The 27,328-nt window shown below is 42.6% G+C and overlaps 1 protein-coding gene across 1 annotated transcript in view; it reads left to right on the top strand.

The window, feature by feature from the left end:
• The window catches only part of TCF7 (transcription factor 7), a 127,989-nt gene extending 102,773 nt beyond the window's left edge, over nt 1-25,216 (top strand). The window contains exons 6-13 of the mRNA XM_043988411.1: nt 2,713-2,802; nt 4,086-4,199; nt 5,557-5,719; nt 6,186-6,293; nt 7,903-7,951; nt 10,077-10,172; nt 14,126-14,198; nt 20,868-25,216. Of these exons, the coding sequence (XP_043844346.1) occupies nt 2,713-2,802; nt 4,086-4,199; nt 5,557-5,719; nt 6,186-6,293; nt 7,903-7,951; nt 10,077-10,172; nt 14,126-14,198; nt 20,868-21,120 (946 nt within the window). The 3' untranslated portion in view covers nt 21,121-25,216. The remainder of the gene's footprint in view (nt 1-2,712; nt 2,803-4,085; nt 4,200-5,556; nt 5,720-6,185; nt 6,294-7,902; nt 7,952-10,076; nt 10,173-14,125; nt 14,199-20,867) is intronic.
• The last annotated feature ends 2,112 nt before the right edge of the window (nt 25,217-27,328 follow it).

Here is a 27,328-nt window from a genome sequence, read left to right as displayed (position 1 = left end):
GAGATTATATTCCTTTACCTTTTTCCTCCCCTAGTAGGAAGCATCCCCTTCCCAAAGTTCCCAGGATCCCCTTGATTTCAGGCCCCGGGGCCTCCACTTCACAGGGGGACCAGCTATAATACACATCAAAATCTGGGTCAGAAGAGCAAGTTCATTTGGTCCCATCCTGAAATACACAGGATATGGCTTATTTACCACCACCACCCCCAGACTCTGGACTGCTCATAACAATGGGCAGCTTCTCCAGAGCTCCACCCAGAACTCACACAGCAGGGCCTGAGTCCAGGGCCCTATGGCCATTCATGTCCTTTGATGTTAAGTGAAGATAGGGCTTTGTCCAGGTGACAGGTTGTTCACTGTGCCTCCCTGGCACCTCTCCCAGGAGCAGTCCCTGGGACTGATGGGAGAAGACCAAGAACTCTAGTGGTAGAAAGAAGGGAAGTTGGTCCTTCCCAGGCAAGGAAAATGGAAAAAGCCACTGGGCTTGAATTCTGGCCCAGTAGGTAGGAATCCTAGCTCTGCTCCTTACCTCTGAGCCTCTAAAACCCTTTCTTCCAATTCATCATCATCAGTAGGCCATCTCTGAATGATCTCTATGCTCTAACAGCATTTGCCACTCTGGGAAGACAAAGGAAAGTCTCCAACTTGTAGAGAATGAGTTTTTGACTGTCAACGTTGGCCTTTGCTGTCCCCTTGTGGTGAAGGGAAGCAAGGAAACGCTTCACCTCTACATAGGATCACAGGCTCCTTAATCTTAGTACTTTCCCTCTGAGATTACCGCCCCCACCCACACCCCACCCCCATCCATACTGTATATATTGTTTGTTTGGGTTTTTTTGGATCTTGTCTCCCCTATTTAGACTTTGAGCTCCTTGAGAACAGTGTCTGCTTATAGTTGCCTTTTGTTGGTATCCCCACTGCTTAGTAGTGTCTGACACTGCTTAATAAATGCTGGCTGACTACACTAGCCTCTCTCCCAGTCTACAAGGTTTTTACTAAAAACATTTTTACATTTTCTTTGAAATAATTTTTATATAACCTACATTTCCAAATGTACCCCTCCCTTTCTCCCCTCCTGGAGAGCCATTCCTTGTAACAAAAAATACAAGAGAAATCTCCCCAAAAGGGTCCAGCAAAACCAACACATCAAAAAAAGTCTGACGTACACCCACATTCCCCGGCCTCTGCATTGGCAAGTTGAACAATCGTGTTATCCAACAATGGGACAGTGTGTGTGTGTGTGTGTGTGTGTGTGTGTGTGTGTGTGTGTGTGTTAGGGACAAAGCCCTACTTTTGTTTTTTGGTTTTTGGGGTTTTTTTAGTGAGGCAATTGGGGTTGTGACTTGCTCAGGGTCACACAGCTAGTAAGTGTTAAGTGTCTGAGGCCAGATTTGAACTCAGGTAGTCCTGACTCCAGGGCTGGTGTTCCACTGTGCCATCTAGATGCCCCAAAAGCCCTACTTTTGAAATGGAGAGTCCTCCATTATTAGTAGTCAAGCATGAGCTCTTCTTTTGTCATTGGCACTACCATCACCCATCTTATATTCTCTTATATTCTGAGGATTTTTCAGCTCTCATATGGATTTGGTTGCCCAGTCTGTCACTTCCACCTCAGCATCTTCTTTTCTGTTCTCTCCTCTCTATTCCCATTGTCATCGTGTGTGTGTGTGTGTGTGTGTGTGTGTGTGTGTGTGTGTGTGTGTTACCAATTGCCTAGCCTCCTCCTGCTTCCTCTCCTCTCTGTCCCTTCTCCCCACCCCCAAACAACTCATTCTTCATATCACTGCTAGGCTAATCTTCCAGTTGCAGAGATCTGGTTATGTTACTCATCATGTGAAAAAATACTATCAAATAGCATCTAAATTTTACCTGGCATTCAAGATTATATATGGTCTGGCGCCATCTACCTTCTTAAGCTGTCTCATAAGTTCCACCTACCCCACTTTGTGTTCCAATCATACTACTCTGTCCCTAAGGATACCTTAAGCTCTCCCATCTCTACATCTTTGCTCAAATGTGTACATTTTCCCTATGTGTACAATTTCTTCCTTTCCCCTTTGTTGAATCCTTTAAAGCCCAAATCAAATGTCAAAAGCCTTCCTTGATTTCTCACTTTCTAGCTCTAAGTCCTGTGATCCCTCAGATCCCACATACTTTTTTTGCACATTACAGTATACTTTGAATTATCCATGTATGTCTTAAACAACACCCCTCTCCCCCTTACACTGCAAAATTCACTAGAGGCAGGGATTGTCTTATCTAAATTTCTATCTTCCCCAACTGACCTAGCATGATGCTCAGTATAAAGGAAGCGCTTACTTGAATGAATTAATGAGTGAATACAGAAGCTGAAGGACCTTTTATTTCCTCTTTAACCCCCGACTGTAAAACTCTGTAAAAAGGACCAGTGCCTGCTCCTATTCAATCTTCCTCCAAACTAGGATTTCCCTAAGGGATTCTATAGGTGGGGGATTTCCTGCCCTAGGGAGGTTGGACTAAATAACCTCTATCTAGTTCTATCTCGTTCTGAGATTCTTTGATGTAGAATGTTCCTAGAAAGGAATGCATCCCTAGCACCCCTGTGAAGCCCTTCCCAAATGTCTAGCCCTCTATGGTCCTTGCTACATTTTAAGACAGCTTCCTCTTGCCCATTCTGCCCACCCTCAGCAGAGCCAGAGCAGCTGCTGAACTCTCTCTCTTCCCTGACCACAGGGCGAGCCCACCTCTCTATCCCCTCTCCCCTTCCTGTGGATATAGACAGCACTTTTCGACCGCAGTCTCCCCGGGGGCACCTTACCCTAGGTGAGTATGGGCCATCAGTTCCGTGTGTTCAGGGTGGCTCAGCCAAGGCACCTTCAGCTTTCTCCATGTGGTGTCCCGCTGATGCTGGCACACAGGCAGTGGAAAGGGACTTGCCCTGTCTGTCCGTTTGTCTGTCTGCCTCAGAAGCAGACTTTAGCTTGCAGTGTTATGTCTGTCTAGCCTTTCCATCCACCTACCGAAATGATGACTATTAACGCACCTACCCTACCCCCACCCTTCCAGGGGAAACTGGTCTAGCTCAGCCATGGAGCCCAATCTCTTCCAAGGTCTGGGCATGAACATGTCTTGGAGCCTCTGTGCCTATCTCAGCAGGGAGAATTCAGCCCTATATACCATGGGCTTTACTGCTCCATCATAGTGTATCATAAGCCCTACTCTGCCTCCTGTGAAGGGGGCAGGAAGAGGTCCAAACCTCCATTGCATGTGCCAGCCCCCATCCATATGCACACATCTGTGTGCACGTCAGCTCTTGTGTATTCGTGCTTAGCTCCTGCTTCTGCTCCATTTTGCTTTAGGTGAAAAGGAGAACCAGTTTTGGGGGAAAGCCTGGCAAAGTTATCCCTGAGGCAGTGGCAGGAAGATTGCTGGCTTTCTTCCCAGGCCTCCTGCCTCTATACTCTTGTCTTCCAGACCTAGTTCAGCAGGAATTGAGCCTTCTCTGCCACCAAGGCTCCAAGCGTCACAGTACTGATCAATACTGATCCCCACAGCCCCCAAACACCATGGTGCAGCATAACTTTTGGGGAGGAACCAAGGAAGTGGAATTTAAGCTCTAATCACCCAAAATGCTGTGTAACAGCAACTGGGACACTTACCCTGAGTCTGTAAAATGGAGAAAACACCTGCACTATCTTCCTCCCAGGTCTGTGGTGAGGAAAGTATTTTGTCCCCCTTAGAGCACCATAGAAGAGCTGTGTGAGAGGCAGAGTACTCCAATAGTGGGCTTAGATCTATAAGCCCGGGAACATGGGTCCAAATGCCAGCTCTGCCAATTAGCGTTGGTATGACTCTGAGAGTCATTTAACTTTTATGAGCACTGGTTTCCTCATTTGTGCATATGTGTGTGTGTTTCCTGGTGGGGGGGAGTGACGAGTCTATGCTCAGTGTTGTTTGGGAGTATGCACGTCTCACTCATAGCCTCTTCTCCCTGGCATTCCTTCCTTGTGCCTCCTGATTCGATAAACCCAGTGAGTGCCCTGGGCTGCAGGTCCCAGCATAGTCAATGATCTCTTTCTTTCTCTCTCTCTCTGCTCCTTCTGCAGGTTCACCCATCCATCTCTGATGCTGAGCTCAGGTATGCACACCACTGGCATCCCCCACCCAGCCATCGTGCCCCACTCAGGAAAGCAGGAGCTACAGCACTACGACAGGGGCCTGTAAGTGAGCTGGGAGCAGGGAATGGGGGAAGTAATCCTCAATTCAGAGCTGGAAGACCTGGGTTCAAATCCCAGCTTTCACCATTTCCTTGCTATGGAATTTGCCGAATTCTTTTGTGCCTTTGAATCCATTTTCTCATCCATAAATAGGAATACTACTATTTATACCAAAGAACATGGTTTTGAAGAAACCTTAGAGGCCTACAGAAATGTGTCCTAATTAGCCCTGGCTTTGTTTCTCCTTTCTAAGCCTGTTTTTCCTTTTACAATGAGGGTGACTGAAATATGCTTCCAGCATGAGTCCTTAGATAGAGGAGTGCTCCCTGACTTCACAGCATCTCCATTTCCCTTAGGGATCTTCTATCCAGGGATCTATGTAGACCCACCTGCAATCTAGTGAATATGTCTGTCACATCTCAGGGTTCTACAGGCATGTAACCAGATCTAAGGGAGAAAGATGCGAGCCAGGCCAGTCCTCAAGTCAAGGTTTGTGCCCAGAAGGAAAGGAGATCAGGGGCATGGCATGGCAGCTGTCACACCTCACTCCAGCCAGCCTAACGTGACTTCCCTCCATAGCCCTGACTTGCTCTGTGATTTCAGGCTAGATGCTGCCCTCTCTGGGCTAGAGTGGCAAGTCCATCTCTTTATTACTACATGCATACCACCTCTTAATTTATGCCAACCTGACCCAGGCAAATGCAAGCAATAAAATTTGGGGGATGATGATTCACCTTACAAAAGAACTTTTCACCTCCCCAAAGTATTCCTGTAAATAACAGTCACCATCCTCTTTATCAACAGGATCTGATTATTTAAAAACCTAATTACATGCAAATTTGCAAATTTTCAATATGTATTATGAGGTGCAGCAGCAATAATAGATCTACCTTAAGTTTAGAGCCCTTCATCAATATTCTTCTATTTGCCCCTGTAATACTCCCTGAAAAGAGCAGGAATGATAATTCTCATTTCACAGTGAAGAAACTAAAGCCCAGAGCTAGCCTAGAAGCCAAGCCTCCTGGCTCCCTAATGAGTTAGTTTTTTATGACAGTTTGGCAAAATTGGTTTTGGAAGGGGGTGGAGAAGAGGAAAAATAGTTTATTTTTTTTTTTGAGGCAATTGGGGTTAAGTGACTTGCCCAGGGTCACACAGCTAGTAAGTGTCATGTGTCTGAGGCCGGATTTGAACTCAGGTCCTCCTGACTCCAGGGCCGGTGCTCTATCCACTGCACCACCTAGCTGCCCCGAGAGTTTAAATGCCATGATGCTGTTAATCCTCCCTCATGATGTCTTTCTTCCATTCCTCCTATCCTCTCTCCCAACCAAAAAAAAAAAAAAAATTTCCCGGCCTCTGCCAGGAAGCCTCCATCAGAAGCCAAGCAGGAGAAAGAAGCTAAGAAGCCAACCATTAAAAAGCCCTTGAACGCATTCATGCTGTACATGAAGGAGATGCGGGCCAAGGTCATCGCAGAATGCACACTCAAAGAGAGCGCAGCCATTAACCAGATCCTAGGAAGGAGGGTAAGAGCCAGGAGGCTTTGGGCCCCTAATGGGAAAGGAGATGGAAGATGTTAAGATGGGGAGGGGGGAAAGAGGAGGAGCCATAGCCAGGCCCACCCCCAGACTCACTTCCTCTCTCTCACTGTCCCTCCCTTCTATCGCCATCTGTCTGTTTTTTTAAATTCTGTACCTGTTGTAGTTGTCTTTATTGCTTGGTCTGTGTCGGTCTTTGTTTCTCTTTCCTCTTATTCCCTCTATCTCTATCCCTCTTTCTTTGTTGTTTTGTGTCCCACTGGCTAAGTAAACAGTGGGCAGGACCCTGGGGGCTGGGTGATGACCAGGCATATGGGGTGATGGGGAGACTACAGAGGAGCAGGAAAATATAAAAGAAGTTCTGCTAATAGGATGGGCTAAGGAGGGTCAGGCCTTCAGGGTGAGGTAGGTTGGCCGGCCTGGTAATCACTGTAGCACCCATGTTCCATTTCAGTGGCATGCGCTATCTCGAGAGGAGCAGGCCAAGTATTACGAACTGGCACGAAAGGAACGGCAACTTCACATGCAGCTCTATCCTGGCTGGTCAGCCCGAGACAATTATGTGAGTGTTGGACTGCAGGAGACTTTGTGGTAGATGTCTATGTAGAGTACACCCGACTTCTTTCTATTTGAACAAGGCGTGATTGCTCAATTCTTCTCATCCCATCCTTTCTCAATGCCTTCTTCCTCAGCGAAGGACTGATGGGAAGAAGGATGCATGACTTCTCACTTCTCACCCAACATTTAATAATGGATGAGGGAGGGAGGGAAAGAGGAAGAAAATAGGGATAGCAGAAAAACATCAGTCTGGAATACACAGAAAAGAAATGCAGGCTATCCCAGAGACATTTATAACATATATAATATAGGTGCCTGGTGGTTGGAAGAGCAGGAAGAGATATGATGGTCAGATTGGAGGTGAGAGTGTATAACACTAGGTTAATCTGGGGAAGCTGTTTAGAAAAGGATGGTTAGAGAAAGCCCTGCCTGGTAGCCTTCTTTGAGAGGCACAGGTGAGTACCATGAAACAAAGGGAAAATCGTCACAAGTGACCACAGTAAGTATAGCATAATACCCATAGCACAACTTTAATATGAGAACATAGCATAGAAATGTTACAATCTCAAAGACAGAGGTGAAGAATTTAGAGATCATCTAATCCAATCCATACTCAAGAATCTTGTCTACAAGATCTCCAGAAATGGAGAACTTGCACCTCCCAAGGCAGTCCATTCCATAATCAGATAGCTCCAATGGAAGATTTTCTAATAATGACCTGACTCTGCAAATTCTATCCATCGCTCCTGATTCTGCCTTCTGGAGACAATCAGAACAAATTTAACTCCTATTCCATATCACCCTTTCAAATCCTACCCCTTTTCTCTTGTCCAGGTGACACATTCCTCCAACCTATCCTCCCACTGTTTGCTTTGCCATTCTTGTTTTAATGGTCTTCCTAAAACATGGCACCCAGAAGCGGATATAATTTTCCACATCTGATCCAGACAGTGAGATTATCTCATGCCTTCACACTAAGATTCCTATTAGCTCTTTTGCCTGACCATCTTGACAATGTGGACTCATGAGATTAAAGTGTGTTGAAGCAAGAAAGAACAGTGGTTTGTTAAATGTCAAGTGTCTGAGGCCAGATTTGAACTCAGGTCCTCCTGAATCCAGGGCCAGTGTGCCCCTAGGTAATCTTAAAAGTTCCTTTTAGTTCTAAATTCTAAGATCCCATCATCCTGCGAGTTTTTACATACATTAAAAATCTCTTTTGTTTTGTTTTTTAAACAAAATAAGGAATGTTCCCTCGAAGAACAGTCTAACTCATGGAAAGAGAAAAAGGAGAGTAGAAAAAAGTTTTAAATATGGTTGGGAAGGGAAAAACAACGTCTTTTAGACTATTGGTCATTGCTCCATATGCTGTCCTAGGATACCCCACTAAATGTGAATCAAAGGACTTTATTAAGGTGCAGTGAGAAGGAAAAGCATTAGCTACTGTTATCTTTCCTAAATCATTAGTGGTGTGATTGCTAGATATGGGGGAAGGACTTAAGGAGAGGAGTATGTGACTAATAGGAGGGTAGATGTCCCTGAACTCACTAGGACTGGCCCCAATCCCTTAATCCTTAACATTCAAGTTTTAACATTCTATCCTGTCTTCCTTACAGGGGAAAAAGAAGAGGAGGTCAAGAGAAAAGCATCAAGAATCAAACACAGGTGAGCATGTCCTCAGGCAGCCAACATGACTAGGGGTGAGGGTGGTAAAAAAGGGAGAAAAGGGTCCTAGAGGAGAGAGAAAGCCTTAGAGTCCCAGAGTGCTGTGGAAGATACAATGCACTTAGTACCTAGTCCCAGAGGGATTAACTATTTGTTTACCCATTCCTATTTCCTGGGGAATCATCCCATGCCTAGGCAGCCTGGAGACAAATTTACCAGCTGGTAAAAGCAGAACACTTTTTAAAAAGTTTTGTGGATCCATGTATATTAGAACCACTGCTGTAGATTTCAGCCATAGGATTGTACCAGGAAAAACTGGCCTTAAGTCAAACTGTGAAGTAAAGTAGTTGAAGTGTATCTTCTATCCTTCCTACTACACTGATCCCCCAACACACAAACTGAGGTGGCCAGAATCCACTTCCTGCTCGTGTAACACTCCTCTCTCCCTCCACGCCCCCCTCCCCAATCTGTCCAAAGCTATTTTCTGAGACCTCTCTCATTGGGAAGACACTAATCAACTTATTCAAAGAAATGAGTTAATGACTTAACAACTGAGGTCCTTAGAGTGTCATCTGCATTTTAATAGGAAGTAAAGCTTGGACCTCAAAGGATGGAGAATTTCCTTCCACCAAGGGATAGAGAATTTCAGATCAGGGAGAAATGTAGGGGTAGCGGAAGTTCCCAGAACAAGTCTCACATCCTATCATGTAGCCAAGCTGTCCATTTATCTGATTGACTAATCTCAATGTCAGAGTTCTAGAATGCTGGGGCTAAAAGAGACCTTAGTTTAGACACCATTCAAGTCCAATGCCTCCATTTCACAGCTAAGAAAAATTAAGGCATGTAGAGGGGAAAGAACTTGCCCAAGTTCTCACTGCTGAGTTAGTGGAATAGCTGAACATGGACTCTATCCCCTGCACCAAAATGATTGTACTGAGAAAAGGTTATATTGATTATCATTCTGACCAAGCAACTAGTGCCTCACTAATCCCTTACAGATTTTCATAACAGGATTTGGTTATGTAAATGATACCATTCAAAAAAGCCAGGTCTTCTTTCTGTATGATGTTATCACCTTTAAGAAAAAAAGGTCACCTTTCCCCCTGCATTGGCTGTCTCTTGGCCAACACAGACAAAGAAGGGGCATGAAGGACAACTTCTACATCCCATGTTGATCTCCTCTAGCTTAATCTATTCTACTAGACCCAGAGTTTGATTGTTGAGGGAAGTTAATGAGAACCTTCAGGTCAAAGGGTTACTAACATAGTAAGTAAGGACCTACTGCTCAATCCTCCATCTCCAACACAGCAAAATTGGACTAAGAAGGGCTTACACTACAACATGGCAGACTACCGCATAGCTACAAGGAGAACTTGGGGTTGTTATACATTTAAATGGGTACCAGAGGATTTCTAAACTGGAAGGGCCATTAGAGATCCTCTAGAACAGGTGGTATTAACCTTTCTTTGTCTGGTGAACTCCTCTGACACTCTACTCTGGTGAATTCAGTAGATCCCCATTCTCAAAATAATGTGTTTAAGTACATAAAATAGATAGGATTAGGACGGGGAAAATTATATTAAAATAGTTAAGAACTCCTGCCCTAGATATTGCTGCCAAAGAATTCAACAGTTCATTCAACAAGCATTTATTAATCACCTGCTAAGCACTAAATGCTGAGACAAAAAACAAAAAAGGACACTGTACCTCAAGGAGTTTAAATTCTAATAGAATAAAACAGCGTGTGAAAACAGTGTGTAAACAGGTAGCATCCAAAGCAAGGCAAAACCTTGATGAAATTCTTTGCTTGAAACAATTACTGCTTAAGATGAGGGCAGCTCCTGCTGCACTATGGAATTAGCAGAAATATAATTGCCAAAGACAGCTGCCTAACTCAGGATCCCCAAGAAAGGGACAAGCAGGGCAGAGAGGTAGTTTGTCACAAGAGTTAGCTATAAAGGGTTACCAACAAGAAAGACGATAGACAGGAGATCTGGCTTCCAAAAAGTATGGGAGGCAAGGGGAATTCCACAGTGACCTTCAGGGATGTCTTAGGTTTGTATATTTCTGCTGGTGAAGAGTAATAGCTATATATACACTAAGTTCAGGTCGGTCTTCCTCCTAGGGGAGAAGGTGAAAGGGCTGGAGGAATGCCTCTCTACACTCCAGGTTACCAGGGAGAATGAAGTGTTCCTTGAAAGCCTAGAAGAAGGGCTACAAGGTAAAAACAAAGAAGAAGAAAAACGATGCAGAGGCAGAGGGGTATATTGAGCCATCAGGAGGTTGGAGGGCAGAAGAATGCAATACAGAAAAGGATGGGAAAAGGGTCCATTTTGAGCCTAATTAATAGGCATGTGGCTTTTCCCAAAAAGGGGGGCTTTGGAGAGGAGGAAGAAATAGCTTCTTGTTCTTCAAGGAACAGTGATGTGGCACCAGAAAAGAGGTCATCCAGTCATCATCTGAGCAACTGAGCAATAGGGAGCCTGTTGAGGCATAAAGAGGAAGCTATATGTGGATAGGCACTTGACAGAGGGAGCTTTCCAATATTTGTCAGACTTAAGAACCATCACTGACCTATAGTGGTGCATGTAAGAACCAATGATACCACCAAAGGAAATTAGAAAGCTTGCTAGGAATTAGGAAATCCTCAGTAAGAAACGAAAAAAACTTGGGTACAGGTTATATTTTGATCATTACTTCCAGTGGAAAGTGGAGGTTTCTAAAGAAAAAGGCTGATTTGGGAAATGAATAGCTTGTTTAGATTATGTTTGAGAACAGGGTTTGGATTTCAGGACCACAGATAATAGAGGTATTATGGCTCTTAACGAGGGCTGGTAAAATTCTATTTGCTTGGAATCTTCCAGATCTAATCAAGAGGAATTTAAGTTAAAACATGGAAAAGGGAAAACTACTCTCATATCTAGTGAGTCTTTTGTCAAAGAGTAGAAGGTGCAACACAGGAAGACAATATCCCAAAAGAAGCCAGCTACTAATATTTAATCACCTTAGATGTCTATATGCAGATGCACAAAATATGGCTAACAAACACTGAACTAGAGAGATTCTGCCTGAAGGAGGCAAACTGGGCCTTCATTGATATCATTGAGATTTGAAGGGATGGTACTTAGAAACAATATGTGAAAGTTACAGAATAGACAAAAACAGATCAAAAACCTTGCAAAGAAGCAAACTGTAATAATAGTGATGGGGGACTTTTGCTGAAGTTCTCTCTGCCAAGAGCAGATCAGATGATGAATTTATGATTTGCTGTAATATGATAAACATGAAACAAAAAGGGGAACATTCTATTTTAGCCCTAATTTTTAACTAAAGAATAATAACTGATTGCTGAATGTCAAAGCTCAATGCAAAGCTAGTGATGAAAATAAAATAGAACAAAAAAGGATTTTTAAAACTATGAGGCAAGAGGAAGATCAAAGAAGAATAATACTTCTTGCGAATGGATAGGATAATGATAATAGATGACTAAGAGAAGGCACCTCTTATTTAGTTTCTGGTATTTCTGCCAAGAAGAATGATCTTCAGACTGGGAGAGATAGAACAAAAATGTTTAACAAGGACTGAAACCCAAGATAAGGGAGGAGATGATAAGAGAGCACCCAGCTTCTTTCAATGAATTCACATCACAAGACTCAGACAAATTAGATCCCAGGTTACAGAAAGAATTGTCAGGTGTGATCTCTAAGTCTGTGTCCCACAGAACTGGAGAAGGGCTAATGTCCTGATTTTCAAAAAAGGTCCAGTGAGCTTAACATCCTCAATTTTGGGCAACATTCTAGAAATATCATTTCAAAGGGACAATCAAGAGAATATCAATGCCAGTTTCCCCATAGCTATGAAATCTTTATAAAAATAACCTATACATTTATCAAGACATTCTTGATGAAGGTATGAAAAGGGAACGAGCAGGCTTTCACAGATGATACTCTTCATCAGATTACATATCTTTTAGAGTCACACAGTTGACTGAAAGTTGCAAAGATAACAAAATCTCCATTTTTTTTGTCTGTTGACTATAAAATACCATTTAATACAGCAAAATGCCTATTAAAGGCTCTCATCTAATAAAGTGTCTCCCATGTAGGTTATAATCATGCAAAATTTCTTGAAAGATAAACAACTTTGTTGGCGCTTTGATTTTTAATATCAAGTGAGGTATAAAATGGATGTTTACCACTGTTATGGAAGATACAGCTGGTGCAAGGTCCAGATCAAGGAGGGATTTTTCCCTTGATATGGCATGGTTCTCTGCATTCTCATTTGCATATGGTATTATCCTGATTGTATCAAGTTCTAGAAAAATGCAAAATCTCCTGAGATCTACAGTAATCACTCAATATTCCAGCATTACTATCCACCCAAGAAAAACCAAGAGGATAAAGAATTGTCTATTGTCTGAATTATACTGGATAGCCAATCATTTTTATGTCGATCTTTTTCGACACATTACCCATGTATAAAACCAGATTACAGCAAAGCATTTGACAAAATCTCTCTTGTACCATTCTAGAGAATAAGATGGATACAAGTAAACTGGCTAGTTGCATTCAAAACTGTTTAATGACCACACCCCAAAGAATGAATAATCATTGATGGGTCATTCGCTTGAACAGAGATGTCCAGTGGAAAACCTCAGCAATTTGACCCCAGGAAATTGATTTGAACAAACATTTAGATGGCATGTTTGTCAAATCTCCAGATGACACAAAAGTGGGAAAGTTAGCTTCCCAATTGTATGAGAATCAGGATCCTAAAATATCTTAACAGATTAAAACAATGGACTGAATTTAATAAGATAAAATTTAATAGAACAAATTATGTTTTTAAAATTCTACATATGATTTTTTAAAATCTGCTTCATAAAAGAGCCTCCGGGAGGTATGGCTAGACAGAAGTTTCCATGGAAAAGGTCTTGGAGTTTGGTGGCCTACAAATTCAACATGAATCAACAGTGTGACTTGAAAGCTAAATCTTGGGCTTCAATAAGAGGAGCCAGATGGAGAAAGATGATGTTATGATCCTCCTCTGCCCTCTTCCCTGGCCATATCACTTCTGGAGTACTGTGTTCAGTTCAAGGCACCCTATTTTAGAAATAGCAAGGACAACTTGGAACATGCTCAGAAAAGCATGGTGAAAGGAAGACTGGAAATGATATCATTCCCAAGATCAGTTTTTCCTATGTAGAATTGGGAATGTCTAACCTGGAGAGGAAAAGAATCAAGGGAACTATGATGCAGTCTTTTACGTATTTGAAGGGCTATCTCTGTGGAATAAGAACTAATTTGTTTACTTGGGCCCAGGGTACAGAACTAGAAACAATGGGAGGCTAGGAGGAGAGAGAGAGAGGGAAGAAGAGTTGTTGCTCAGAAACAAATTTCAGCTTCCTACTAAGATCTGTCCAAAAGTGGAAAGGGCCACAGCCTCAAAATGTTACCTCCCTCCTCTCATGGGAGGGGCTTCAAATAAAAGCTGAATGGCCATTTGTTCAGAATGTTGTAGAGGGGATTCTTATTCACCTAAATAGCCTCTGAGGTCCATTCTGAGATTCTGTGATTCTCTCCAACCCCCTCCCTTATTTTAGAACAGAGAACACTAAGGAAAGAAATTTGCTCAGTTACATAGTAAGTAGCAAAGTCAAAATCTGAACACAGGTCATGACTCCAAGTCCATTGAATGTTCTTGACACATTGTGCTATATTAAAGGAGCAGGGAGTGAAAGGAATCTGCTCTTCTTAGTTCAACTGAAAGCAAAACCCCTACCCAGAGAGGGTGAGCTCATTGACCTTTTATCCTCTTCTTGGCACCAGGGAAACAGGCTCAGGGGTTACTGCCCAGAGAGGAGGGAAAGAACACGCTAGAAGTTATATACTCCACATTAAGGCTTCCCACCCTTTTTTTCCCTCTGCTGTCCTGCTTGAGGCTCTGCTTTGCCTGCAGACTAACCTCAATTTTTTCAACTCAGGTTTCCTGCTGGAGTGATACTGCTTTTGCAAAATGGATGTGTGTGGTCTAGGATTTTATATTTTGATGAGTGGCTAAAATGGATGTTTGCCTCTTCTCTCCTACTCCTTCCCACCTTTCTCCTCCTGCCCCATCCCCACGCCTCTCTGCCTGCTCTCCAACTTGCCTCACCTCGCATGCTTGTGTGGGCAGACCCTGGCTCTCCTAAGAAATGTCGAGCTCGCTTTGGCCTCAACCAGCAGACGGACTGGTGCGGTCCATGCAGGTGGGTATCTCCTCCCCTCCCTTGTCTGTATCCCATGAAGCTGCTTTCCAGGAAAGGGGTGGGTGATGCATGATACCAGAGGCTACATATACTGCATGAGCCCTTCCCCACCAGGGCATCCCTAGAAGTCAGTAATACACCCATCTTATCCCCTCCTGTTTAAGATTTCTTTTTCCTCTCCTCCTCCTGCTCCATGCTCCACCACCTGTACTACTCACCAATGCCTATGCAAACTTAAGGGAAGCCACAGGCATCCTCATTTTCCAAAATAAAATCTCTAATGAACAGAACCAAGTCTTCAAATGGCCATCGAGCGCTTCTTGAACAATAAAGACTATATGAGGTGTTCCTGAAGTCTTAGTGCAGTTTTAAGTGTTAAGCTAATAAAACTGCACTAAAACTTTTGGAATATTCTTTACTAATGTGTAGGGAACAAAAATTAAGTAGGTTTGGTGCAGGGACAAGATCACCGTGGACTGGAATAGTTGGGAAAGGCTTCATGGAAGAGATGAGATTTGAGCTGGGCCTTGAAAAGTGGATATATAAAGTGGGTGGGAATACAAGAGGAAACTCAAGGCATTCCATAAAAGGATGAGGGTAAAATGGAGCCTGACCAGACTGATGCAAAAAATGCATGAGATGTATGAGGAGTGATACAGCAGAGGAATTCGGACTTAGCAGAATAGGCAACATTATGAGACAGGGCACTATGTTCCAAAAATAGCTAATTTCACTGCAGCTAGCTAGGTAAAAAAAAATTAACTGGAAAAGAGGTAAGAATCAAGACCAGGAAGTCTTAAGTTAATACAATAGTCTGGGTGAGAGGTAGGTGATGGCCTTAGATGATAAAGATTGTGGGGCTCAACTGCACAGACCCAGGCACCTGGCTGATTGAGGCGGGGGTAGAGATGGGGGTAAGGAAGCCTGGGTGGTTGGGAGGATGGTCCCAACAATAAAGATAAGGAAGTTAGTCTTGTGACTTAGAACATTTTTAGGGCGATGCAGAGAAAGGCTGGCCTTTCTGAGATTGACACATGAACCATTTCCCCTAAAATGCCCACTCTCCGTTCCAGACCAGCCATCAGAAGTTTCTCACCGAGGCTGTATCCCTCTGAGAAACCCCCAGGGCATCCCCAGAATTATGAAATTGGTAGGGGTACTTGGGTGATGGGGAGAGGATAAAGTCCTTTGATTGGATCATACTGTTGGTTCACTGAACCCAAACACTAACTTCTTCATTCTCATCTATTCATAACAACTTAAGCCCTAACCTCTGCCAAGGTTTTCCTTTCTGCCTGCAAACTTGCTTTTCTGGTCTTTTTCTCCTCACTTCTCAGATGAGTCAAAAAAGAAAATGGCACCACCAAGATATGGGGTCAATAACTAAGGATACCCAAGCCAGCACTAATATGCAGGGATTCACCCTGGGCTCAAGTTGAAGCCCCCTTTCTGGGCCAGATAGGACACACATTAACCAGGACAGTCAGGAATAGAAAACGATCAAGAAATACAGATGAAAATTTGACAATAATAAGTGGAAGGGAAAGAGGAGAATCATTCTTGACTTTCTAGGGTGAGGCTGTCCAAAATGAGGACCACTGAGTTATGCCCCTCCTTAGAAATGGGATCATTTAGCCTTGAAACAGCTGTTGAGCAGATTCATAGGAAGATCGTAAAATGAGAGACCATCTAGTCTAATTCCCTAGTTTTACAGATGAAGAAGTGAGGCTAGTAAGTAGAAGAGATCATTTAATACAGATTTTCTAAGTGTAAATGCAGCCCTCTTCCCACTGTACCAGAGAGCCAAAATCTGGTTGGTCAGTCACATTTTCTGTGCCTTTCCTAACACTCATGAAATGGGAGATTAGGAAAAAATGCAACCAACAACTCAAGTGGGAATGGCAGGACCAGGACCCAGGACTAACGGGAGTAAAAAGAAAACAGGACTTTAGCAGGATTAGAGCCAACAGGCATAGAGATAATGTACTCATTCATAGCATGCTCTCTTCCTTGAAAGCTATAGATTAGGGGGGCAGCTAGGTGGTGCAGTGGATAAAGCACTGGCCCTGGATTCAGGAGGACCCGAGTTCAAATCCAGCCTCAGACACTTGACACTTACTAGCTGTGTGACCCTGGGCAAGTCATTTAACCCCCATTGCCCCACCAAAAAAAAAAAAAAGAAAGAAAGAAAGAAAACTATAGATTAGGTACTATATGGGAGATGATAGCCCCAATTTTCTTGGCCTGTCGGTAGGCAACTTCATGCCTAGTTCAGGCTAAGAGTTTGTGGAACAAGTGGATTCAGTGGAAAGATGAATGGATTTGTGGTCAGAGGACTTGGGTTCATTATTTAATACCTGTATGATTTGGGGCAAATTATCCTCCCTTCTAGTATTCTGCAAATTGAGAGGGTTAGACTAAGATGATCTCTGAAGTCACTCTCCTGCTATAAAATCTTATGACCAAGGCTCTAGAAATTCAACTCAGTTTTTACTGTGCCCAACCCACACTTGTAGGTAAATCCCGTTTAGCACCCTTCTCAGCTGAGAAGGAAAGTTGGGCCTGACTCAGTTCAATTCCATGAAATTTCCCTACAGTGGAGACGAATGCTAGGGAAGATATTCATGTCCTACCTGGTCCACCAGTGAATTAACTGTCTCAAATGTGATCAACAGGAAGGTAGATTCTTAGTATCCTTGGCCTCAGTGGTTAATCCAACAAGCTTTTAATTAATTCCCATGTGCCTACTAGCCCTGAATTAAGCTGTGGGAGAGACTGGGTGACCATTAAGATGCAGACAATCTAGCTGTAAAGACAAGATTCATATCTATAAAATAACTAGAGAATATAAAAACAAAATTGTTAGATGGATTGGCATTGACTACTTAAGTGATAGGGGTGTTTTGGACTCAACATTTACACCTCAAAAATCAACAGGGAGAAAAATGTTAATTATATACCTTAAACTTAAAAGTCTGTCCTGTAGATAGAAAGCCAGTTAAAATTTGCTTTGACTTTGACCTTTGGTGCTCAAGAAATTCAGAGAAAGAGAAACCACTGTGGGATGAACTATTCAGGACAAACTTTCCCGGGGCAGAAACTAGGGTATATTCTTGATATTTGGGACAAATATTTGAACAAAGAGGATCTCCAGGTCTAACAAGTTTAAGGGCCCACTTACTTTGGGTTAACTTGTGATAGAACCTTCCTGTCTCAACCACAAAAAAACTGGGAGGGTACCTGGTAAAGCAATGGCAATATGATGATAAAGAGCAAACACTCTTTTCTCACCATGTCTGACCACCTCTTTCCCTCTCACCTACTTCCATATCCTCAAGGTATCAAGTTCTGCATCGGAGGAGAGATATTTCTGTCCAGCTAGAGTCCCAAAGCCTTTCAAGTTAGTTTGTTTTTAAAGCATTAGTTGGAATGCATCATTAGTTGTAGTATAGTGGGGAGGCAAATGAGGGTAAGAACCAAATGAAGTTTTTTCCTCTAGAGGAACTGCCTTTGGTCAAAAGAAAAGAAGTGTTCCTTTGAGTCTCCCTTTTGTTCTTTAGTTCTGCTCTCTGTAACTGTGTCAGGGTACAGAGCTCAACTGCAGTGCTCACATCCCTTAGGGCTTTGCTTTTTATACAGAGGGCTTATCACCCCACATGGTACCAAACACATTTGCACATCATCAATGTCCCTTTCATTTCCAAACCGCCATCCAAATTTATAGTCCAAGTCTACCAGTTCTCAGATTCCCTGGGACTCTCCCAGAGTTCCCATTGGTACCCAGACTGTGAACTACTATTGTCCTAATAATGCTTATTGTCATTTTGCTACCTTGTGGCTGTGCTGGGACTAACATCATCCCTATGTCCTCTGAGAAGGTAAGACTTTACAGTGCAGGAACTGAGTTACGTACTAAGTTTAGAAGGCAATCTTTAACCAGAATTCTAGCTAAGCCAAGCAGGGAAGAAAATTCAAATCAATAATTTACTGAGTTTGTACTAAAACTGACAGGGTCCTGAAATAGGCGCTGTGGAGGAGACAAGAAAAAAGAGGACACAGTCCTTGCCCCCAGTGGAGCTTACTTACCATTGAGTGAAATGCAAGAATTCAAATCAACAAAAGTTTACTGAATACCTATTACATGCAGGCAACTCTGCTAGGAGCTGCTATACAAAGATTTTAAATAGCACAGTCTTTGATCTATGGAGTTTTAATAATCTACTGGGAAATTTCAACTTATCCACAAAAAAAACCTAACATAAGGTGGTAGGGAGAAATGAGGGCAAAGCAGAAATCTCTACTCCAGGGATGTCAGAAAAGGGGATGGCATTTTCAATTGGAGGTGGAGAAAGGCGAAAAATCATGGAAGGCTGCATGGGAATCTGAAAGGCCAAAAAAAAAAAAATTCTAATAGTTTAAAAAAAAAACAATCATGGAGGCAGAGGGTTGAGTTTGGGGATCAGTCACTTTAGCTAGAATACTTTGGGAAGGGGAGTAGTGTGAAATAAGGTAGGTAAGACAGGTGGTAGGCTCTAGATTGTGGTGGCTTGGCTATGTGGCCCTAAGCAAATCATTTAACTTCTCACTGCTCTATCTAGGCTGTGATTTAATGCTTAAGTTGATTATAGGGAGTGTTGTCTCCTAGGGAGTTCCCTATACCAGTGAAATCACAAGCCCAGTCCTTATTTCCTAAAAGGCAATAAAAAACCAAGGAGATTTCTGGACAGAAAAAGGATTGGGTCAGATGTTTTGTATTGGGAAGATTTTGCCAACTATGGTGAAGGATGGATAAAAGGAAAGAAATTGGAGAATAGGAAACTATTGCAATAGACCAGGGAATTACTATATGACTGAAGAGGAGGAAACAGATATTGAAGATGGAGGCATAAATAACAGTACACAAATAATTACAAGTTAGAGGCATAAACAAAGTGATACAGGAGTTTTTTAGGGTTCTTTCCAAATTAGCAGAAGAGTTAGCACTAAGTTCGACTAGCATTTGGGGGGGGGGGAGGCAAAATGGGGGTTAAGTGACTTGCCCAGGGTCACACAGCTAATAAGTGTCAAGTGTCAGAGGCCAGATTTGAACTCAGGTCCTCCTGAATCCAGGGCCGGCACTTTATCCACTGCCCCACCTAGCTGCCCCCAATACAGGAGTCCTTAAAGAATTCAATTCCACCTAGGAAAAAGGCTTCATGGAGCAGGTAGCATTTTCCCTGAACTTTGAAGAATGGGTAGGATTTCAACAGATAAGAAACGGAACAGATATTTCAGGTAACAAGAACAACATGAACAAAAAGGCAAAGAAAGATGATAGGCACCAAATATGTGTAAGGGGCAGCAAGCAGTCCAATCCGGTTGAAGCAGGAGTACAGGAAAGATAGTGTTGGAGGCTCAGCCTGATAAACTAGAACAGTGCCAAACTGTGTAGCACCTTGAATGATAGACTTCAAAAAGTATGTAGTTTGGAGCCACTGAATAGTTTTTAAAATAACATGGTCAGACATGAGCATTAGAAAAGTACTTTATAGGGGCAGCTAAGTGGCACAGTGGGTAGAGCACCGGCCCTGGATTCAGGAGCACCTGAGTTCAAATCCGACCTCAGACATCCCCAATTGCCTCACCCAAAAAAAAAAAAAAAAAAAGACTATTTTGTGGAGGAAATTGGTTGGAGAAAACTAGGGAGATGGTTAGGAGGCTATTATAATTGTCCCAGTAAAAGGAGACAAGAGCCTAAATGACAGTGATAGCAGCAACTTAAGTGGTAAGGACTGGATACAAATGCCAAAATGGGGGGGGGGGGGGAGAAATTTGGTGACTACTAGGGACAAGTCATAGAAATCCCTAACACTTTGCAGCAGAGTAACTGGGAAAAGATTGGGGCTACTGAAAGGAATAAAAAGTCAGGAGGAAGAATAGGTCTAGGGGAAAGAGAATGAGTTGGCTTTGGGACACTGAGAGAAAAAAATCAAATTCTTTACCACTGCTGCAGTGTCAGCACATCTGTGAGTATTTCCCTGTTGTGAACATATCTCTTTTTTTTTTTTTTTTAAGTGAGGCAATTGGGGTTAAGTGACTTGCCCAGGGTCACATAGCTATTAAGTGTTAAGTGTGTGAGGCCGAACTTGAACTCAGGTACTCCTGACTCCGGGGCCAGTGTTCTATCCACTGTGCCACCTAGCTGCCCCGAACATATCTTCTTAAAGCCAAACACCCTGGGTGAGGCAGTCTAGCTTTTAGAGTCATGGCCTCCTAGGTGGCGCAGTGGATAAAGAACTGGCCCTGGATTCTGGAGGACCTGAGTTCAAACCCAGCCTCAGACACTTGACACTTACTATCTGTGTTACCCTGGGCAAGTCACTTATAACCCTCACTGCCCTGCAAAAAACAAAAAAAACTATGGCAAGATACAGAAAAACTGGGTTGATGGCGGGGGAGGGGATTATGGGATCTGTGGGAAGAAGGGTAGCACATCAACTTGCTCACCAAAAAGCAGAAGCTTCTAAGATGGCTTCTCAGCAGGGGATCTCTAGGAAAGAAGACGGGGACCAGGGATCTAGCTTCTACAGGGTTTTGCCCTGATGCCATTGACAACACCTGTTTGAATCTGAGGCATATGACTGTCCGTTCAGGCCTTTGCTCACAGATAACTCTCTTCACTGTTCTTAGGAGGAAAAAGAAATGCATTCGGTACTTACAAGGAGAAGGAGAAGGACGCTGCACCAGCCCAGTTTCTTCAGATGGCAGTGCTATAGACTCCCCTCCACCCCCTCTGGATTCCCTCCAATACATTCGTCCCGCTTTTACCCCAGACCAGCTCAGCAGTCCCACTGATTTCACACACAGACCACCAAGCTGTCCCTTTTCCCTCTCTCTCCATCTCAAGCCGGCTCCTCAAGGGGTTGGACTCCCAGCAAGGTGATCCTCAGCCCTCGGCTCCCCAGCAGCCTTTCCACGAACACTCAACAGTATACAAACATCACGGCAACAGGAATATAAGGGTCCTCCTCCATTAGGTGGCCATGTCAAAGGCATAGGACGCTTCGCTTTCTCCATAGGTGGTCAAGAGCCAGCCAGACAATCAAACAAAAACTGGTCTGAGGCCTCACGCCATTTTCCCACACAGTGCCTGACCCTTATACAAAGTGACACACAGCCTGCCTAACCTGTGGAGCCTTTTCAGTCAAGCTGTTCCGGAGAGTGGTCAGACCAATTTCAAAATGTCATCTCATATGCCAGCCCTTTATGTCCAGAGTGGATTTCAGCAAAGTGTAGTAGAAGTCACACGCTGGACTTGAATCCAGAACACCTAAGCTCTAGTCCCAGTTCTACTACTACCTAATGAGCTACTGTGGTCTCAAACTACTATCTGAATCTCGGTTGCCTCATCTATAAAATGGGACTAATATCTGTTCTGCAAAAAAAAAAAAAAAAAGATAACATGAAAAAGTACTATAGAGTGCTATAAAATATAAAGTAGTTTGTAGCCAAATGCCCACAACTTCTTGGTTTCTCACTATTCAGTTTAAGCAGGTCACATGCCTGCTTCTGATCCCTTTGCTTTAAGCCCTGCCCCACCAGCCTATTATAGCTCACTGTGGAAAGAGGAAAGGACACATCAGGCACCTCAAAGTTGCACATCCAAGATCTAAGTGCCAAATCCACCAATGACTAGCTGTGAAAGAGGGAGTATTCACAGCAATGACAAAGAAAAACTTCTTGTTCAAAGTACAGGAAAACACTGTTTACAGATAACCAACTGTTTTAGCCTGGCCAAGGGCCCTGTGTAATCTCAGAGGAAACAGTTATTGCTCTGCTTGCAATAAATTCCATACCCAGGGAAGCCCACAAGTTGTTCTGCAGGAAGGCAGGGAAGTCTAGCCACTTCACTCAAAGGGCACAGTTTGCCTTAACTGCTCAGGACGTTTCCTAGAAACCTGAGTTTCCTCAGAAACATGCCCAAATAAATGACTCAATGAAGAACAACTCGGAGCTCCCAGTGCTGCCTGACAGCCAAGATGCAGAAAGACAAAGACAGTCTGGGGGGTGGCTGATCAGCAGCAGTCCTCCATCAAATCCTATTATTAAAGGAATTTCGATACATTCCTAGGTCTAGCTGTTTAGAGGTTTGGCCATTACAGTCAAGTCTTGATTAAGGGGGAGTTTAGATATGGTAGCTAAGACCCATAGATCAGTTTCAACTTCTAACTTTTCAAACTTACACTAGGGGATCCTTTCAGCTAACAAGGACAGCTTAAAGCTCTCCTCCTTAAGTGCTTCCTAGGTGTTTCCTAGGAGATGAAGTTGTAAGAAGGATGATGCCCTTTGTGGTGTGATCTTTTCAGATCCATTGGTTTGGATTGATAATAATCCACTAATAATGGATCCATGATCCATAAGATGATCCATGCCCCCATGCAACAGGCTTACTAACAGTGGCTATTATAATCAATTTCTGAGCCTGTCTAACCCTGAGCCTTGGAATTTTAACATCCATTTTTTTGCTTCCTCTCCAGAGTGTACATAACCTGGTTTCAGAAGGAACCATCCATTAGAAGGGTAGTCTATTTTTTTCTACTCTACCCAACTTCTTATATATTGAAGACAATGTATTATTTTTGCTATAGCCTTGCAAGAAATTAAGGGGGGAAATGATCTTTATAGTGTACAAAATATTTTTGTATTTTCTTAAGGCATCAATAAGGAATGCAACTTTTTTACATAAGAATAAAGATACTTTTTACTAGGTTTCTATATCAAAGTTTGAACACCTTAGGAAGCTGTTTACACTGCGAGCACTACACTTAGTTTGCTTAGTTCTCTTTGAGCAGCTACTTCACAGCCAAACCTTGTCACTTGGGGCCTCTGCTAGTTATTTTCCATAAGGGTATTTGTATAAAAGTTCCTGGGGCTTTGCACAGAAAAAAAAAAATCAGTCCAAGGACAACTTTTTTCTAAGTCAAAATGACAACTTACTAAGCCCCTTTCCTCCCCAGCCAGGAACTGCTCTTGTTGGGGGTGGGGAGGGTTATGGCCATATTGACAAGGGGGTTTCCCACCACCCCCCATGGGGAGTTAGGTTCTACAGATCATTTCAGAGTTTCTCTCTCTGAAATTGCTTAAGACTCTCATCCAAGGGCCCCAAACTTCTCTCCTTCCTTCTCCCTACAATGTTTACTCCTCCTTCCAAGTGACAAATGACTTTTCCAACCAAACCTACAGATTCTAAGGCACTGGAAAAAGATCCCTCAAGCAGACACACCACTCCCCAGGCCACGTGCAAAGAGCAAACAGGTAGAACAAAGTCCACACTGGATTTTTTGAAAAGGGAATTGGATAAAACCAGTCAGGATGCCAGGGAGACAGTGGCTGCATTTTGGGACCCAACAGTAGAGAACAATTTCTAAGCTATTTTGATACAAAAACCCTCTAGCTTTATTTGAACTAATAATATATGTGCTTGGTATTAAAAGTAGACAGTATTTTTTCTTTTTTTTCCTTTGAGGAAAAATCATTTGATGGAAAAATAATCTACAAAGCAAAAAAAAAACTAAACCCTGTCATCTTATTAGCTCCCCACACCCATTTTTCCAGAAGCTACCCAAAGTGTTATTTTATTACAAATCATTTTCATACTTCATGTTTGATTAGTAGCCAGAATTTAATTCTCGTACAGTTTCAATTATTATAAAAGATATTTTACTTCCTAAAATATGATGACAGTAGAAGTCACTGCAAAATCATATCATTACACCAAGTAAAACCACTGTATATAGCAGGGATAATTATTCGGCATTTGGAGCAATTGGTACAACAATTATCTGTCATGTGTTGTCATTGACTTTGTAACTTTTTTTGCTTTTATGTTTAGCTTTATAAATAAAGCAATCTACAAGAAAGCTGTCCATTGGAAATGGGCGATTGGAGGTTATAATACCAGTTTCTGCGGGGTAGGGGGATTGGAAGATGGTACAAGCAGTGACATCTCTGAACTGCATAATAGTTAGAGCTGGCAATTACGGTCATCCATAGATGTCCAGTGGATAGAGGCCTAGAATTACTTGTAATTTGGCTGTCAAAAATCAGAACTTTAAACTAAAAGATGACTAAGTCTTACAGCTACAGAAAGGCAATAAATAGTTAAGACCATGGTGATTGATGAGATCATCAAGAAAGAAGGGTTGGGAAATAAAAGTTGAGGACAAGTACTTGGAAAATATTTTCAGATAAGAGATTGGAAGAGAACCTAGCAAAGGAGAGAAAGGAACAAGCCAGAGAGGTTACTGTCATAGAAAGGACAAATATGCCCAGGAAAAGATGGTAAAACATGTCAAATACTAATAGAATTTGAAAGGGGCAGAGATCTAAGAAAAAAACCATGGATTTGATGAATAAGAAATGACTAACCTGGGGGCAGCTAGGTAGCTCAGTGGATAAAGCACTGGCCTTGGATTCAGGAGGACCTGAGTTCAAATCCAGCCTCAGACACTTGACACTTACTAGCTGTGTGACCTTAGGCAAGTCACTTAACCCCATTGCCCTACCAAAAAAAAAACACAAAAAACAAGGAAACATTTGCAAGAAATGACTAACCTTAGAGCAGTTTCAGTAAGGGGGGGGTGGAGGAGGGAGGAAAAGCCAGCATGCTAAGGGTCCAATTGTGCAGAAGCAATTTAGCTCAGCTGTCATGGGTAGAAGAAAAACTATAGTAGTTTGAGGGCTTGAAGGTCAAGGAAAGATTTGAGGACTCAGGAGACAATATTGTCCTTCAGTAAAGATGAAAGAGTAAACAGAGGGAAGAGACTGAAGATACAAGAGGTGGATGCCCACTAAAGGGAGCTTTGGAAGGCAGTGAAAGGAGATGAGATAAAAGCAGAGGCTTACATAGCTTCAAAGATACCATCCAGGCTATGCCATTAAGCAGCTCCCCAACCTTATTTTTTTGGTTGTTTGGTCACGTCTTGATGACCCCATTTGACATTTTCTCGGCAGAGATAAGAGTGGTTTGCCATTTCCTTCTCAGCTCATTTCACAGATGAGGAAACTGAGGTAAACAGGGTTAAGTGACACAAGGTCACACAGCTATTAAGTGTCTGAGGCCAGATTTGAACTTGGGAAAATGAGTCTTCCTGATCCCAAAACCAATGCTCTATCCACTGACCCACCCAGCTGCTCTTTTATAACCTTAGATCACTTTCTCTGGACCTCTGTAAAATGAGGTAAGTTGGACTAAATAATCTCTAAAGTCTCTTCTAGCTGACTCTCTACTGTTCTGAATTTAATTGCCTGAACTGATGCATAATGCAGGTTTTAATCTGTTTCTTGGTAAAAAGGCCTTATTTCTTCCTCCAGTTATCTCTATGCAGATGATTCTCGTATCTGTTTATCCTAACCTCTCCCGAGTTCCAGTTTATGACTAAACTGCCTCTTAAATATCTCAAACTGGATGGATCTTAAATTCAACACACCCAGAACAGAATTCTCTTTTCACCCAAACCCTCCCCTCTTACAAACTTCAGTTACTGTTGAGGGCACCATAATCTTACAGTCACTTAGGCTCACAACCTCATTGTCATCTTTACTTGTGGCTCACACTCATCCCATACATCCAGTCTGTTGCCAAGTCTTCTTCTTCCTATCCATTATGTTTCTTACATCCTCTTTTCTCCACTCACACAGCCACCCACCTAGTCCAGGCTCTCATCTCATACATAGGCAATTGCCATCATCCTTCTTCTGGTTGGTCTCCCTACCCTCACATCCCTCCCCCACTAACAAATTCCTCCTCCACACAGCTGCCAAAGTAATCTTCTTAAAGCACAGGTCTGACCATGTCAGTCATCTCACTTCCAGTGATAGTTCCCTATTATTCCCAGGAACAAAGATTAAATCCTGTCTGATTTTTAAAGCCTTTCCCAACCTTACTCTTTTAAGTCCCTTATACTTTACTTTCTCCCATTTACTCTATGATTCAGAGTGTTGTGTATGTTAATCTCCCAACTCCATTTGGAATGCTTGATTGGAATGCTCAGCTCCTCACCTCTGACTTCTGGCTTCCTTCAAGACAACTCAAATCACATCTTCTGCAGGCAGCCTTTCCCATTTCCCTCTTCTCTTCCCACACTAGTGCTTTTCCTTTGAAATTACTTTCTATTTAGACCACAAATACTTTATATGCTGTCTCCCCGCTTTGAGAGCAGGAATTATTTTTAACCATGTTTTGTATCCCAGTGCTTAGCATAGTGCCTGGGCATGTAGCAAACAATAAATAAATGCTTAATGACTGACTTGGGAAAGAGGTAGATTTATTATGCAGAAGTAATAATGGAGAGATTTGAATAGGGATGAAACAGTTCACAACGAATGGACATTAATCATCTGATAAAATACAAATTTATCCCTTTGAGTCTAAGTTGCTCTTGTGACACTTGCAGTCTAACTGCTAGATCTCTATTTAAAAGTCAAATTACTCAATCATCCCTGAGCCTCATAGAATCCATTTCATCTTGTGACAATAAGCCCCAGGTTGTAACCCTCTGCCAATGATTGTGGCTCTCCTAAATCTTTACCTCCTTTTCTTTTTAACAGTGCAGCCTAGAACTGGACATAGGTCCCCTGAAGAGACCCTCCCCAGCTATATCTGGACTAAAAAGTAGTTATGGGGATCTAGTTGGTAAAATGATCCATTCTAAAAAGGTAGTCATCACCCCCCACCCCCAAAAGAAGAATGAAAGAAGCAAATTCTAAAACAAGGGGGTAAAAGCAATAGAACTATTTCTAATGCACACCTGAAAGGAAAATGTGTCACAGCAAGGGGATTTAATATGCACTGTACAGTAAAAGTTCAAAATCTAACTTTTACCTTGTTAGCATCTGGATAAAGGAAAGCTTTGTGTGCTTAGGTTTCAGAAAGCCCAATTCCTTTTGTTTAACAGGTGACAGCTATCAACTTACCCAAAGACTGGAACTGGAAACTTCACAGGTAGATCTTATGAAATCACAATTCTCACTTTCCCAGCACCTTTCTTCCCTGAAGACCACAATGCTTCTCAGTTAACTGACATCTTTTAGGTGAGGGCAGGAAGCTACTCAGACATCAAACTCAGTCTTACCCACATGAATGGTGGTGA

This window comes from Dromiciops gliroides, chromosome 2 (genome assembly GCF_019393635.1).
Source record: "Dromiciops gliroides isolate mDroGli1 chromosome 2, mDroGli1.pri, whole genome shotgun sequence".
Classification (NCBI taxonomy): Eukaryota; Metazoa; Chordata; class Mammalia; order Microbiotheria; family Microbiotheriidae; genus Dromiciops; species Dromiciops gliroides.
Note: the sequence above shows the minus strand (reverse complement) of the source record. Positions and strands in the feature narration are given on the sequence as shown.